Source organism: Protopterus annectens, chromosome 10.part0 (assembly GCF_019279795.1).
Source record: "Protopterus annectens isolate FY-2018-M chromosome 10.part0, PAN1.0, whole genome shotgun sequence".
In the NCBI taxonomy this organism is placed as follows: Eukaryota; Metazoa; Chordata; order Ceratodontiformes; family Protopteridae; genus Protopterus; species Protopterus annectens.
The window spans coordinates 1,153,417,473-1,153,431,819 of NC_056744.1; the positions used below are offsets into that span (position 1 = coordinate 1,153,417,473).

General features: G+C 40.6%; 1 protein-coding gene across 5 annotated transcripts in view; it reads left to right on the plus strand.

Moving 5' to 3' along the window:
• Nucleotides 1-14,347, plus strand: part of LOC122813528 (elongation of very long chain fatty acids protein 4-like) — a 442,023-nt gene that overhangs the window by 98,785 nt on the left and 328,891 nt on the right. For all 5 annotated transcript variants that reach the window (XM_044085897.1, XM_044085895.1, XM_044085898.1 and 2 more), the window contains exon 4: nucleotides 2,092-2,172. In XM_044085897.1, the coding sequence (XP_043941832.1) occupies nucleotides 2,092-2,172 (81 nt within the window). The remainder of the gene's footprint in view (nucleotides 1-2,091; nucleotides 2,173-14,347) is intronic.

Here is a 14,347-nt window from a genome sequence, read left to right on the forward strand (position 1 = left end):
ATTCCATGATATACTGAAGCAGTGTTACAATATTTGAGTTGCTTTTGATTTTATTAATAACAGCATCTCTCCATAGATATATAAAAGTAATAATGTAGGCATGTACTAGTAGCATTGCTGTTTATTCCTTGTTGAGAGGTTGTTGGATGCAAGTTATAAACTCAAGGATGAAGCTTGAGAAGTTGCAACTAACTATGCAGAAACAGAAGAGAAGATATAATAGCAATGGTTGTGTACTTCTGTCTGAACTATATGACTGAGTACTAGATTAAAAGTAAATAAAATGACTCTTTTTGTGCGTTCATACCCAAGGGGTTCCTGTCACCATCCTGGAATAGGCAAAGCTGGTACTGATTTGATGAGTTCTTGCTTGCATTTCCAGCCTGGCTTTCCTTTGTAAGGTAGGGTTGCCATCTTTTCAGACTGTGACACAAAGTGTGATCCAAAAATTGAGAGTTGTGCGTCTGACCACAAGAATGTGGCTAAGCTGGGACAGCTTTTAGAGCATGGCCAAAGTCTTAAAACTATACATAGCCAAGAATCCATGCGCTGCACTTAACAAAGAACAATAGCTTGATTATGTATTTAACACCTCACAGTATTAAAAAAAGTGTAATTATGTATTCAGCATTTCACATTATTAGACCTTTTATGAAAGGCACATATACCTTGAGTCTATTCCTAAATGCAGAGGGTCTGACTTTGGAAATGTTGTATACTTTTTCTTATACAAGGTGAAGGGGAAGAACAACAACACAAAAGAATATAAAATGGAAGTTCCTGTCTACACTCCTGCTTACCAATAGTGGCCTACAAATTAAGTATTTCTGTAAAATATGTATTTAGTGGAACAACTTATTTTAGCAGTTCTAATGTTTTTTCTTCTGTTCTCACATGAATCATTCAGGAACTGTGATAACAACATGTATGTAGTTTGAGTTTAAATAAGGGATTCTTACCTCAGCTTATTGATGTAGCTCCCATTTTCCCTTTATAAACTTGTTTGAGATATCATAGTACAATAAATGGTAGTCCAAAAGGTATACAGATGGTGGTCTGAAGTTCTTTCTTCTCTCTGTTTCACTGGAAGAAAAGAAACAGACACTTTCCTTTCTTGGTGTGTGTGTGTGTGTGTGTGGGGGGGGGTCTGTGTGTGTGTCTGTGTGTGTGTTTGTGAATAAACAATCATTCCTCACCTAAACCACCCAGCACTTCTAATGCACATACAGTTAATGGTGTGGGTCTAGGTCAGGTATTAAATGTGTCACTGTTTTATTATTCAGAGCACAAAGCACTGTTTACAAATAAAATGTTCAGAACTAAATAATAATTGCAGAAGTCATGAAGTCATCTTCAACTTACGTAGCACCACTTACACTCCTAAACAACATTCATTACTATTAATTTAACTGTCTAGTCCGTCTTTGAGGTAGCTTAATGTCATAAATTCTTGTTTTAGTGAGTTACTTGAGAGATGGCAGAAAATATTCGAACACTAAGCCCAGAACAGATAGCATAAGGAACTGGTGGCGTAGCCCTACAACATGGTACCACAGAAAGTGTTTCAATGAGTACTAACTCACTAGTTCAGAACCCTCATATTCTTACAAAAGGTATAACCATGTGTTGTAATATGTAACTTCCAAATTTGGATTGATGATAGTAAATGTGGAATTATATTACTAAATATGAAATGATGTGGTCTCCTATGATGATTAAAGCTGCCATCTGCAAGTGTAAGTGTTGTTGTGGATTTAATTCTTATGTAGGGTACTGTGATATGGCTAAAATTGCTCCTCTGTGAATCATATTATCCTGGCTAACAAATAATTAAATTAAAAAGTAAATGTTGCAGCCATGAACCTCTGTATAGTTCATATGTGTAAAGTGGGCATTTCTTTTTCATGTTTTCATCTGTGCTAGTTCATTTTTATTCCCAGTTCTTTGCAATTTGGAGGACAAATACATGTAAGTGTTGCATTTGCTTAATTATAAGATGCAGAAGGAGAGAAAAAATTGCTAGTAACATTACTGCATTGAGTAAGAAAACATATGATAGGCATCATTAATTTTGATTTTTTTTTTTTTTAGTTTCAGGTCACATCATTTAAAGCAGGCTACAGCTATTTCTGCCAGCCAGTGGATTACAGCAACAGTGAGCTTGGACTGCGGGTATGTTCTCTGCAGCCTTTGTATTGATGTAATACTGGGGACTGTCTTGATGGCTAATGCTGGGTGGTTCCTCTTCTCTATTTTTCTCAAAAGATACCATGCTCAAGGGCTCTCTTGCTTGATGCAGGTATGTGCTGTGATCTGTTAACTGTATAGATTCATCTTGTTCTTGAGCCCTGAGTTCTCACAGTTTCACAGTTTGAATTTTGCTGCTGACCTTCACTGATGGTTGCTTTCCTAGATAGTGTCTTTCAAATGTGTGTGTGCTTGCCCAACTACCAGTCAGGATCAATGCTGACCTTATGTGTATTGATTTGAGGAGATGCATGACATTATACACTGCTGTAAGTGTTAGTAATTAAATCCTGCCACCCACAAATATCAGAGTGAAAACATTCTAGCCTACTTTATTGCCAGAAGGTTGATGCTGGTTGAAAGCACCTTATACAGGGATCAGCAGGATGGTTCACCACAGAGGCCCTGCCATTAACTGGAGCACCATTATAAGGATTAAGGCTCAGGAAATGGAACACATTTTAGCCTTCATGGAAGTAAATCCATTCTCAAAATGGCACTGTGGATACAGAAGTTGTTGAAGTGCTCCTCAGTTAGTGAGGGCTTGATCCCATGCCAGTCCTCTTATTTGGAAGATGATGAGTAGGGTTGCCACCTTTTAAATGGGCCAAAGCGGGACATGGGTGTGTAGCCAATATGACACTGGCCACACCCTCTGCCATGACATTACCAGAGGAATGGTGAAGAAAATGCAGTTACGGGTACAACAGTGTGAAGTTATTGCAGCATAATGAAATATCACAAACCATTTGAGTTATGCAGCTTTGACACTAAAAGTGAAGCATTACTGCAGAAAACCACATATTACTCAGACGTAACGGTAAGTAAACCTTACAGAAGAAAGACTACTCATATTAAACAGACAGTTATATTTGTTTAAAAAAACAAAAAAATAACTCTTAAATTGTACATATTACACTACCCGTGACTGTTCTGATAGAAATAAACCTATAGCACTAATTTACCCAGCACAACAATGCAGTAAAGAACAGGCTCAACAGCAGCACGGCCATATTCGCACTATACGCAAAACAGCACATTTTAAACTTACATGAACATGTCCCCTCAAAAAAATAAAAAGTTACACACACACACACTTTTGCTTTTAAAGGCTGACTGATGGAATGGCTAGCTGGCTGGCTGACTGGCTGCTGGAGTTGCTAGCTGGCTGGTTGGCTGCTGGAGTGGCTAACTGGCTGCTGGAGTGGCTGGCTGGCTGCTGGAGTGGCTTGCTGGCTGCTGGTGTGGCTAGCTGGATGGCTGACTGGTTGCTGGAGTGACTAGCTGGCTCTCTGTTAGAATTTCTAGCTTGACTGTCTGTTGGCGTGGTTATCTGGCTGGCTGCTGGAGTGGCTGGCTGGCTGCTGTAGTGGCTAGCTGAGTGGCTGGCTGCTAGAGTGGCTGGCTGGATAGATGGCTGTCTGGATTGATGAATGGCTGTCTGGCTGGATGAATGGATGGCGGGATGGCTGGCTGGCTGAATGGCTGGCTGGCTGGCTTGCTTGCTGGCTGAGCGGCTCGGCTGTTAGGAAAAAAAGACAAATTTCAGTCTTAGTTTGGTTAGAGGCTGTAGAACTGCTAAAAACAAACTGATCTACAGCCATGATCTTTGTAGGGCTCTTCCTGTCCCAATCCCCAACCTCTTCATGAATGGCAGCCAATTGCTGCAGGATTTAAAGCACCCAGACCTAACAGGAAATAGCTCTGCCTGCAGGTCTCGGTTGGTGATGTAACTGAATTGCTGTGTGTAGAACAGAGTGTATGTTCTGTATCTTTAAAAAAGGGTCTATATTAGATGAGCGACCGTTCCGATGTTTGAATCATAGATGGTCGACATCATATGATCGAACATCGGAAAGGGCTAAGGTGAAAGTCAACTGCTTTTCACACGCAGAATGGGAAATTTTCCCTTTCTGCACTGAAGTGCATTCTCAGAGTTGGTATATTTAAGTAGGGGGGTGGGGGGGTGCAGGTGGGCTTGCCCCCTGCTCAGATCAGTAAAGTAAGTTTTTTTTTTATTATATAGTCGATGTTTCGAACTTCGCTCAAATGAATTCGCTCATGTGAGGTTCGAAGTTTTGAAACTTCGTCTATATAATATAGACTCTTTAAAAAGCATATCAAGGACTGAATGTGCACATATAAGTAGCAGACATATGCTGTTCCCAGTGTCATTTTGAGAGTGCAGCCAGAGAATGAGCGTGTTTGAATGCAATAGCTAGTTTGTATATAAGTTACCTAAGTTAAAGTCAGTAAACTTCTAACATGATGTGTTTGTACATAATAAAGCTGCTTGAACAGAACACACGAAGACTTATCTATTGTATCCTGACTAGACGAACGACACTGTGGAAAAGCCAGTAGTAATTGGAGCTTTTCCATGATGATTCAGTGCGATCGAAAAGAGGAACTTTTGAAGTCCTGTTGCTTTGTACAGCGGGCAATGGAATAAGGTACCTCAACCCATGAGTGTCTCACTTATAACAGGATGGGTGGCAACCTTAATGATTAGGGGACTAGAGAAGGAGTGGCTTACTCACTGGGCGGTGTATTCTGTGAAGTAGTCATCTTAAATGCTGACTGATCAAACAGAGATTGAGAATTACAAATCTGAATCTGGGTTGTTGCCTTATAAGTCGTTTGGTTAAGGGGCGGAGATGCAGCTGGCCACGGTGACCCTTCCTGTGGTTTACTGCAGGCCCAGCAGGGTCTGTTTGCTGCATTTAAAGGGGATGTTTTGTTATTTGGCAGGGCTCACAGAGTAAACTTCAAGCAAATATTTTATGTCTGGTAGAAACTTAAGTAATAGATGCAGGACTGCACCTTTGGGAATATGGCCTGTTGCCAGTGCTCAGTTACCCAGAGTAGGTGTGAATGGATTCCCTGTTATCCAGCACTCCATAAGCTCAATTGCATGGTCACCTGGGTACGAGTTCATAGGTAGTTACTAGGCTAGTGGCCTTAGGGCCTTTATAAGCCTAGCCAAAAAGGTACCCTGGCTTTCGCCACCCAGGAAAATTATTTTCCTGTGCCCCTGTCAAGCAGAGCCACAGAAGTGATCCCCAGGGTGAATTTCCTATCTCCCATCCACTCGTCAAGATTTTTCTTGAAGGGTGCTAATGAGGAGCCTTGTTTGATATAGATAGGTAGTTTGTTCCAGAGTATGGGAAGTCTCTGGGACAGGAATCTATCCCTCCAGCATGTTCTGTTTATTGTGGTGACAAGGTTTAGGTCTCTAAAGATATGTGAGCTTAAACCTGTTGATAATTAGGATGCTGGACTCCATTCCTTTGAGGCTATAAGGAGTCTGAAGGTGTGGAGGCCACTCTCTGTAAGATGGAGAAGAAGAAGGTTAATGAGTCAATTGTCCTTCTTTTAAATCCCCTCAAGATGACCCTTCATATGAGGAGACCTTGAAGCTCAAAATGTCTAAGATGAACTGATCCTGTACTCACGTTCCTTTACCATAGAAATGTCTGCATGCCTGTATTGGAAATGATCTAGATTTAAAACAAGGACAGAGCCCAAAGCCTGACTACAAATTTAGTAGCATTTGTGTGGCAGTTGCCACAGAGGATTTAAGGCTATTAGCTGTTAACAGGCTTCTTCCTGTAGTCCAGAGTTTGATTCCTTCAACCTTCATCTGCTTGCTGTGTGACCTTGAGCAAATCCTTTAAAAATACAGTGCTTTGGGCAGTTGGGAAATTGGGTGAGGTTCTGCAAAGGTCTTCTGGACCATAATATTTAGGAACTATACTAAGGCTAACCTTCTGCTATTATGTGAGAACCTGGCAAAATGTCAAGCCCCCATAAACCCTGAGAACACTGCCGCCTATACAGAACTGTTTACAGAAACCCTGAACAAGCATGTTAATAGCTGCATAGAGGCAGCTGTACCCACCAGGAAGAAATACAGAACTAACTCAAAAAACAAGCCATCCTGGTGGAATCACAAAACCAGTTGGCTGTATAACAGGAGGAAGAAAATCATGGCAAAAATTAGGAGGTGCAGCACCCAGCAGGATAAAAGCACTCTCATCAAATTAAACAAACAATTCAGAGGACAAATAAAGTCTACCAAAGCCATGTTTGAGGTAAGTTTGGCCTCCCTGGCCAAGGACAACCACAAAGCATTATTTAGCTATGTCCGCAACCTCAAAGGCAGTACACAATTGTGTGCAAAGCTCATTGTAAATGGAGCCACCTATACTGAGCCAGAAGATATAGCAAACCTCCTGGCTGATATGTTCAGCTGCAACTTTACTCCTCTCTCCCTCTCAACCTTCCCTTGGGAAATATAATATATAACTCTCCTTACTATCACTAGGGAACAGGTCCTTAATGCTCTCTCTAAGACCAAGAACACTGCATCAGTGGTCCCAGACAATATCCCAGGATGCCTTCTAAATAGCATGAAACCTATCAGGGCCTCTGGAATTACCATTTAACTGTAACCTCCAAACAGGTTTTGTGCCTCATGAATGGAGAAAGGCAACAGTCATTCCTCTGCACAAAGGTGGTCCATCTACAGACCCTGGAAACTACAGACCCGTAAGTCTCACTAGTCTTATATGTAAAGGCAGGAAAGAATGATCATGGAGATGATTAGTAGAGGTGTAGTAAACCTCCAGACACTGGACCCAACCCAGTTTGGTTTCATCAAGGGCAGATCATGCCTACTCAACCTGGTGGACTTCTTTGAGAAGGTCATCAAAGTAGTGGATGAGGGAAAATTGTTCACACTTCCTACCTTGATCTGGCCAAAGGATTTGACATAGTAACCCATTTGGGCATTGTTGACAAACTCAAGAGGTTGGCTACAAACCCGTATGTCATCTGGCTCACAGACAGGACCCAGGAAGTTAGAATTGGGGAGTCCACCTCTACAAAGAGGCCAGTCACAAGTGGAGTCCCTCAGGGATCAGTCCTTGGATCGTTCCTCATTCATCAGACCTATCATTGAGTACAATGCCCTATTTGGTATCTACCTAACCAGGCATATCCAACAACTGGAGTGTCCACAGAGGTTCCTCACTAAAAGAATACAGGGTGTAAGTAAAATGTCCTACGCAGACCGCCTCAAGGCCCTATCCCTGTATTCTGTCTCCCACAGGCATTTGATGGGAGATCTATGCCTAGCATACAGGGCATTGTCAGACCCCACTCTAATGGACCTCCTGCATATCCAGAAAACAAACAGCACCATAATTACCCATTCTAAAGACTTAAACCTTGCCTGTGATATAAATAGGTCCTGCTGGAGAGATAGCTATATATCCCAGAGTCTACAGCATCTATGGAACAGGCGCCCCATCCATGTGAAGTAGAGTTCCACCTTAACCCAATTCAAGTGCAACTTGGACAATTGGATGTGAAACTGGAAATTCATTCCTGGTTTGGCACCTCTCTCTAATGGACACAGGTAACCTGTAAATGGTTCATCTCCCAAACCCCTGCTTACACTTGTCAAGGGTATCAGAACTTGTCAGAGATTTGGGATGCATTGCTAGGCTTAAAAAGGACATTGTGGTTGTTAGCCTAGTAAACACCTATGAACCTATAAGCGCAATAACTACCTATGAACCTATTCACCTGCAAGCACAAGTCCATTTTTACTTAAAATGTTTAGTGTTATTACTTGTGTTTATCTATTGAAGTAATAAATTAATCTAGTGAACTTCTCTCAGGTAAAAATGTTATTGTTCTTATTTTCTTATTCATTGTTCATCTGAGTCCTAATTTGTCTTTCCTAAAATCCCTTTTCAAACCCAAACACACAAAACTACAGTCAAATTTAGCCTTGAATTTATAGACAAATCCTGTCTTGTCTGCCTGGATGAAGTGAAAATAGGCTTGGTTGCGTCAGCCTTTTCAAGTAAGATAATCCAGTCATATTTTATAGTTTCCTAATGGTGACCTTGTTAGCCCTTTTAGATTGGTATAGCTTTCAACTTTGGTCAAGAATCAGAGACAAAGCTAGAAACAATGCGAGACAAATCCCCAAAGTTATGGAAAGTTTTTAAAATATTACTCCAATTCTCTTAGAAAAAGATTTTGCATTCAAATGCATTTTCTGAGGAATAAGAAGTGCCAAACTTTAATGTTTGACATTATTGACTGTCTATAGTCCTCAGTGATTTACCAGAAAATCAAACATTTTATGAGGATCAGAGGAAAATATGAGACAAAATCAGGAACAGTCTGTCAAATCAGGAATGCTTGAGAGCTGTGGTGATGTACATTTCCCTTCCTGTTTAGTGATATTAAGAATCCGCTATACTCTTGATTTTGCTCTAGAGAGATTGATAGAACTAATTACATTTGTTCCTTTAATACAGATGCCTTAAGAATTGATTACATTTGTGTTCCTTTAATACAGATGTCTTAATGTGCCTCCCATTGTTTTAAAGCTGTTTTTACAAATCACATTTTTGGGGGAGTCAAATGACAATTTCCCATTAGCCATCACCAGTGGCCTGATTCCGAAAGACTTGCTATCAGGGTAAGTTACCACTTACACTGAGAGGAGGCATTTTAGAGTCTGGCCCCCAGTGTAAGTTATTTTATAGCTAGGCCTTACACCGAAGTAGATCGGTTACAATGAGAGCAAGTCTTCCAGAATCAGAACATATTTGCACTGAGGAACTCTTCTAGATCTAAATCTTTAAATTCAGTCATAATTTATAATGCTTGACAGCAAACCAGTAGGATGTTTTGGTTTTCACACTAACAATCATAGACTTCATTTTGTTAACACTTATTTTTAACTTGTAACTCCAATCCCTATGATGTGTGTTGGCCAGAACTGATTGTAAATATATGCTGACGTTTGCACTTGTTACTGTCTTTTCCACCTTTAATGTCATCTGTATAGATTTCATGAATTATCCAATTGTCACTAATAATGTTCCTTTATGTGTATATATTAAAAATATAGAGTAGATCCCTTTGAAAAATACCTTGTTTCATAGTCAGCTATTCACTCCTGTACCACTTGCATTAACCATATCATTGTCTCTTCTGTAACCAGTTAGAGATCAAGTTAAATTTCTAAGTATCCCCAAGTCGCACATCTTGTAAGATATATAATGTTTGAAGACATACAGGATCAAAGGCATTTGAACAATTATATGGGTGTATGGCAAGTGGCTGAGTAATTTTAGGTTTTCAGGAAATGCTATCCTCTGATAGACCCATGGCTGTGCCTGTTCCAGTGATTCAGTGGTTTGTGATTTGACAGAAGAGGATCAATATTTAGTGAGTTGAATATGTGCAACTTGACATTTAAGAGTAGAAACATATATAAAATGTTTACTTGCAATCCTTTGCCCTAGTGTATAGAACATTGCTGTTAAAGATTTGATTGCAGGTTGTAGTAAATGTGTTGTTAAAGGGGTTCCTGTCAGAAGAAAGAAGATGCATTATGTTGAATGCGTCTTCGTCGAACTGTAAATGTCGAAAACGCAAAATGACGAAGTGGCTTTTAAACAAATTCTTTCCCAGGGAAAAAAGTCACTTGGCCGCTTTCGTCACTTTCCCGTTTTCAGCACTGTAGTGCGATCTCGGAGTTGGTGTATTTAAGTAGTGGGCTGTGGGGGGGGGGGGGTGAATCCCACCACTTAAAATAGTGTTTAGTGTGGGGTTTTTTTGGGGGGGGGGACAGCGAATTATTTCCCTGGGAAAAAAATTTGCTCTTCTGGCTGTTCGTTCTTTTGTGGTCAATACAACAGCGTTCGATCTCTTGATCGTTCTCTGTTATAACATATAACATAGACCCTTGTTAAAGTAGGTATATTTATGTATGTTGATTAATATTGTTCTCCCTTAATTCCCATAGTTTTTCTCTGGCAGGACATTCAAATTAAGTATTTCCATGATTCCATTATTCTATTGGAATTTTAAAGCAATGTTATGAGCCTGTAGTTTTTCATGTCACTCTTTTCATATTTACATTATACAGTGGATATAGAATGAAAAAAGTGTACACACCCCTGCTAAAATGCCAGGTTTTTGTGATATAAAAAAGTGAGACCACAACAAATCATTTCAAAACTTTTCCCACCTTTAATGTGACCTATAACTTGTACAATTCAGTTGAAAAACAAACAAATCTGTTAGGGGGAAAAATATAAAAAATAAAACATGTACACTACACTGGTTGCATAAGTGTACACACCCTTAAACTAATACTTTGCTGTGTGTGCACACCCTTAAACTAACACTTTGTTGAAGCACCTTTTGATTTAATTACAGCATTCAGTCTTCTTGGGTACACAGCTGCCATCAATTAAAGAAACAGTGATTAACCCCAAATAAAGTTCAGCTGTCCTAGTTGGATTTTCCTGACATTTACTCAGTTGCCTGCTACAGCAAAAGCCATGGTTCACAGAGAGCTTACAAAGCATCAAATGGATCTCATTGTTGAAAGGTATCTAGTCAGGCGAAGGGTACAAAAAAATTTCCACAGCGTTGGATATACCACGGAACACAGTGAAGACTGTCATCAAAAAGTGGAGAAAATATGAGACAACAGTGACGGTGCAAAAAACTGGACTTCCCTCTAAAATTGATGAAAAGACAAGACAAAAACTGGTCAGCGAGGCTGCCAAGAGACCTACAGCAATATTGAAGGAGCTGCAGGAATTTCTGGCAAGTACTGATTGTGTAGTGGAGCTGCAGGAATTTCTGGCAAGTACTGATTGTGTAGTATATGTGACAACAATATCCCATATTCTCCATATGTATGGACTATGGGGTAGGGTTGCAAGACGGAAGTCTTTTCTTGCACAGAAAAACATCCAGGCCCAGCTAAAATGTGCAAAACAATACATCAAGTCTCCCAAAAGCATGTGGGAAAATGTGTTATGGTCTGATGAGACCAAGGTTGAACCTTTTGGCTACAATTCCAAAAGGTACATTTGGCACAAAAAACAATACTTCGCATCACCAAAAGAACACCATCCCCACTGTGGAGCATGGTGGTTGGCAGTATCATGCTTTGTGGTTGCTTTTCTTCAGCTGGAACTGGGGCTTTAGTCAAGGTGGAGGGGAATTATGAACAGTCCCAAATACCAGTCACTTTTGGCCCAAAACCTTCAGGCATCTGCTAGAAAGCTCAAGGTGAAGAGGAATTTTACCTTTCAACACAACAATAACCCCGAGCATACATCCACATCAACAAACGAATGGCTTCACCAGAAGAAAATTAGAATATTAGAAAATTAAAGTTTTGGAATGCCAGAGCCCAGACCTAAATCCAATAGAAAATCTGTGGGGTGACCTGAAGAGAGCTGTGCACAAGAGATCTGACAGATTTGGAGTGCTTTTGCAAGGAATAGTGGGCAAATATTTCCAAGTCAAAATATGCCATGATGATAGACTCCTACCCAAGAACACTTGAGTGCTGTAATTAAATCAAAAGGTGCTTCAACAGAGTATTAGTTTAAGGGTGTGCGCACACAACAAAGTATTAGTTTAAGGGTGTGCACACTTATGCAATCAGCGTATTGTAAATGTTTTATATTTTTCCCCTAACAGATTTGTTTATTTTTCATTTGAAATATACATGTTATAGGTTGCATTAAAGGTGGGAAAATGTTTGAAATGATTTATTGTGGTCTCAGTTTTTTATATGATAAAAACCTGGCATTTTAACAGGGGTGTGTACACTTTTTATATCCACTGTGTAACAGTTTATAACTGCATTAGATTGACAGAGGAGACATGGTTTCTCCCGTCTTTGGACATTATCAGTGACACTGTTTAAGAAATCTGGCTATACTCCTGCAATCTTCAAGAAAGTGGATACCTCCCATAAGCCCTTAGCTGAATGAGGTAAATCACTCACCAAGAATCCTGGAGCCAAATCCTATGTGACCTCTTCAGCCTAGCGTAGATCTCAGAAGCCACAACATTTTGCTTTCCTTTTGTTGGACAAGAAGTCAGAATCCTTGGATATGTGTGTCAAGACATGTTTTGTTCTAAAGCTTGAAACTTAAAAGCTTTTAGTGCTTCTTATTTTACCTATCACCATTCCAGTCTTTTGTTGGCCAGGCAGAGTAAAGGCTTGTGAACCTCCCTGAAACTAGGCTTAAGGAGAATCTTGTCCAGAGTTTGTCAATGGTTTCTAACTTGCACCCTATTGCAGTTTTAACTGTGCTGACTTAGTGAGTAGTGGCTGAGGGATGTCCTACCTCAGTGAGTAACTGAAGAATAGTGTCCTTGAAGTTAAGCTTTATTCATAAGTTTTTATTAACTTGGCCTCAGGAGATCTTCAGTGACCTCTTGAAGAGGAAAACTGCCCCTTGCCACTGTGGAGGACCTTTGTTTCCCCTTCACATGCTTCGTCTTCAAGGCTCACCAACACCAAAAGATGAAAGACTGTCCTTGCTTTCTGAAGAAGGGTCCCAGATATGATGCATTGTAGGCCAAGTATTTCAAGAGGCCCAGAGATGGCATTCTTTATTATGGGCTGGGGTATAGGGTGCTCATTGTCTTGGAGAACCATCATCTAGGACTACTGGGTTGTGAACAAGCCTTGGAATTTGCAGGTTCTCCCCAGAAAAGGTCCATCAGAGATTCCAGTCCGGCTTAGTGGACAAGACCTCTGTTGCCAGAAGGAGACATAGAAGCTGTCCCAAATTTGGGATAGGTTATGGGGGGGTGGGTTCTGTTCCTGGTCTCACAGGAGATGGGCATTACTTATCCTGTTCTATATGTCAGAGACATTGACCAGTACATGTAGTACATTTGACTTCAAACAGTGATTTCCCAAAAAAGTCATTCCCATGCTGCCATAGAGTACCTACATGGTGGTGTTGGACTGATGCAAGACTTGTGGTACATCTGCTTGCAGGATTGACACAGGAACTCCTCATGTTTTTCTCTGGGTAGGCAGTACTAGGCCATTGTTGACATTTTGGTTTTCTTTAGCACTCAGAATATTTATCTGGCTGCTGGTCACAGTAGCCAGAGTACTGCAGGAGGAGGAGCTTCATGGATTTCACTGCATGCATAACTGATGCTTTGTGGCCTGGACAAGGAACTCCCTGGAAGCATCCCTGTGATAGAAAGTTTCCACAGCTGAAGTCTCTGGGGTAACCAAGACTGGGAGAAGGCTGTCTGACGTCTTCAGAGATAGATTGATAGATGTATACTAGTTGACTGGGAATGTTGTACTGAGCCCAGATCATTTTAAGCAGACTCCCAGGAAGAAAAGCTTCAGATAAATATCTATTTTGAGCAGTACAACAGTTAACATTGTAGTATAACAGACAAGAACATTGTAGTATAACAGACAAGAACAAAGACAAGAAGCGAGTGATGAAAGAACAGTGCTATATCGATTATATATAGATTGAGTATGACAGCTTCGGTATGAGTGAACAGTTAATAGACATGACTAATAATTTCCTGGGTGAGGATGCAGCATAGGTTCCAGACATGGATTCCGCTGTGCCTTCTGAGCTTGATGGCTACCACAAACTTCATAGTGTAATGTGCATACCTGGAGTTGCAGGATTTGAAATGGAACTGAGATCTCAGTGGCTGTAGAGTTACCACTCTTGGAATGTTTTGTGGCATCAGAGTTGAGCTCCCAGGACGTGGAATAGCGGGTAGTTCCCAAAATCATTTTTGTGGTCCTTCTGTTTCTATAATCATCAGTAAAACATGTTGTTGCAAACTATATGCAGACAGGTAATGCATGTCTGGCAATGTGCCAAACAGATAACTCATAGCAGTTTATGTTCCGGGGGGGTTGATTGTGTAGGTGGATTCTCTTAAGCCACTTGTGCAGTCTTCTACTGGAGTTGCAGTTTGAGAGACGGTGCTTGGTTTAAGTTTTCTGGAAGTGGTATACTTTAGGCATTGATCTTTTTTAGCCTCTTGGGAGAATTAGGTCCTTTCCTTATGTTTCTTCTTCTTGGTGCCACAAGGGGTGTGATGGTGAATGCACTGTCCATTCTGTAGCATGGGACAATGATTCATGCCTTCCTGACAGCACTCCTGACTCTGCAAAATTGTTTAGGGATGAAAGACTAAAAGTAATTATCTTCACCTCCTTGTAGCGAATAAGAGTGTTGTTTCAGGTGCTCAGGTC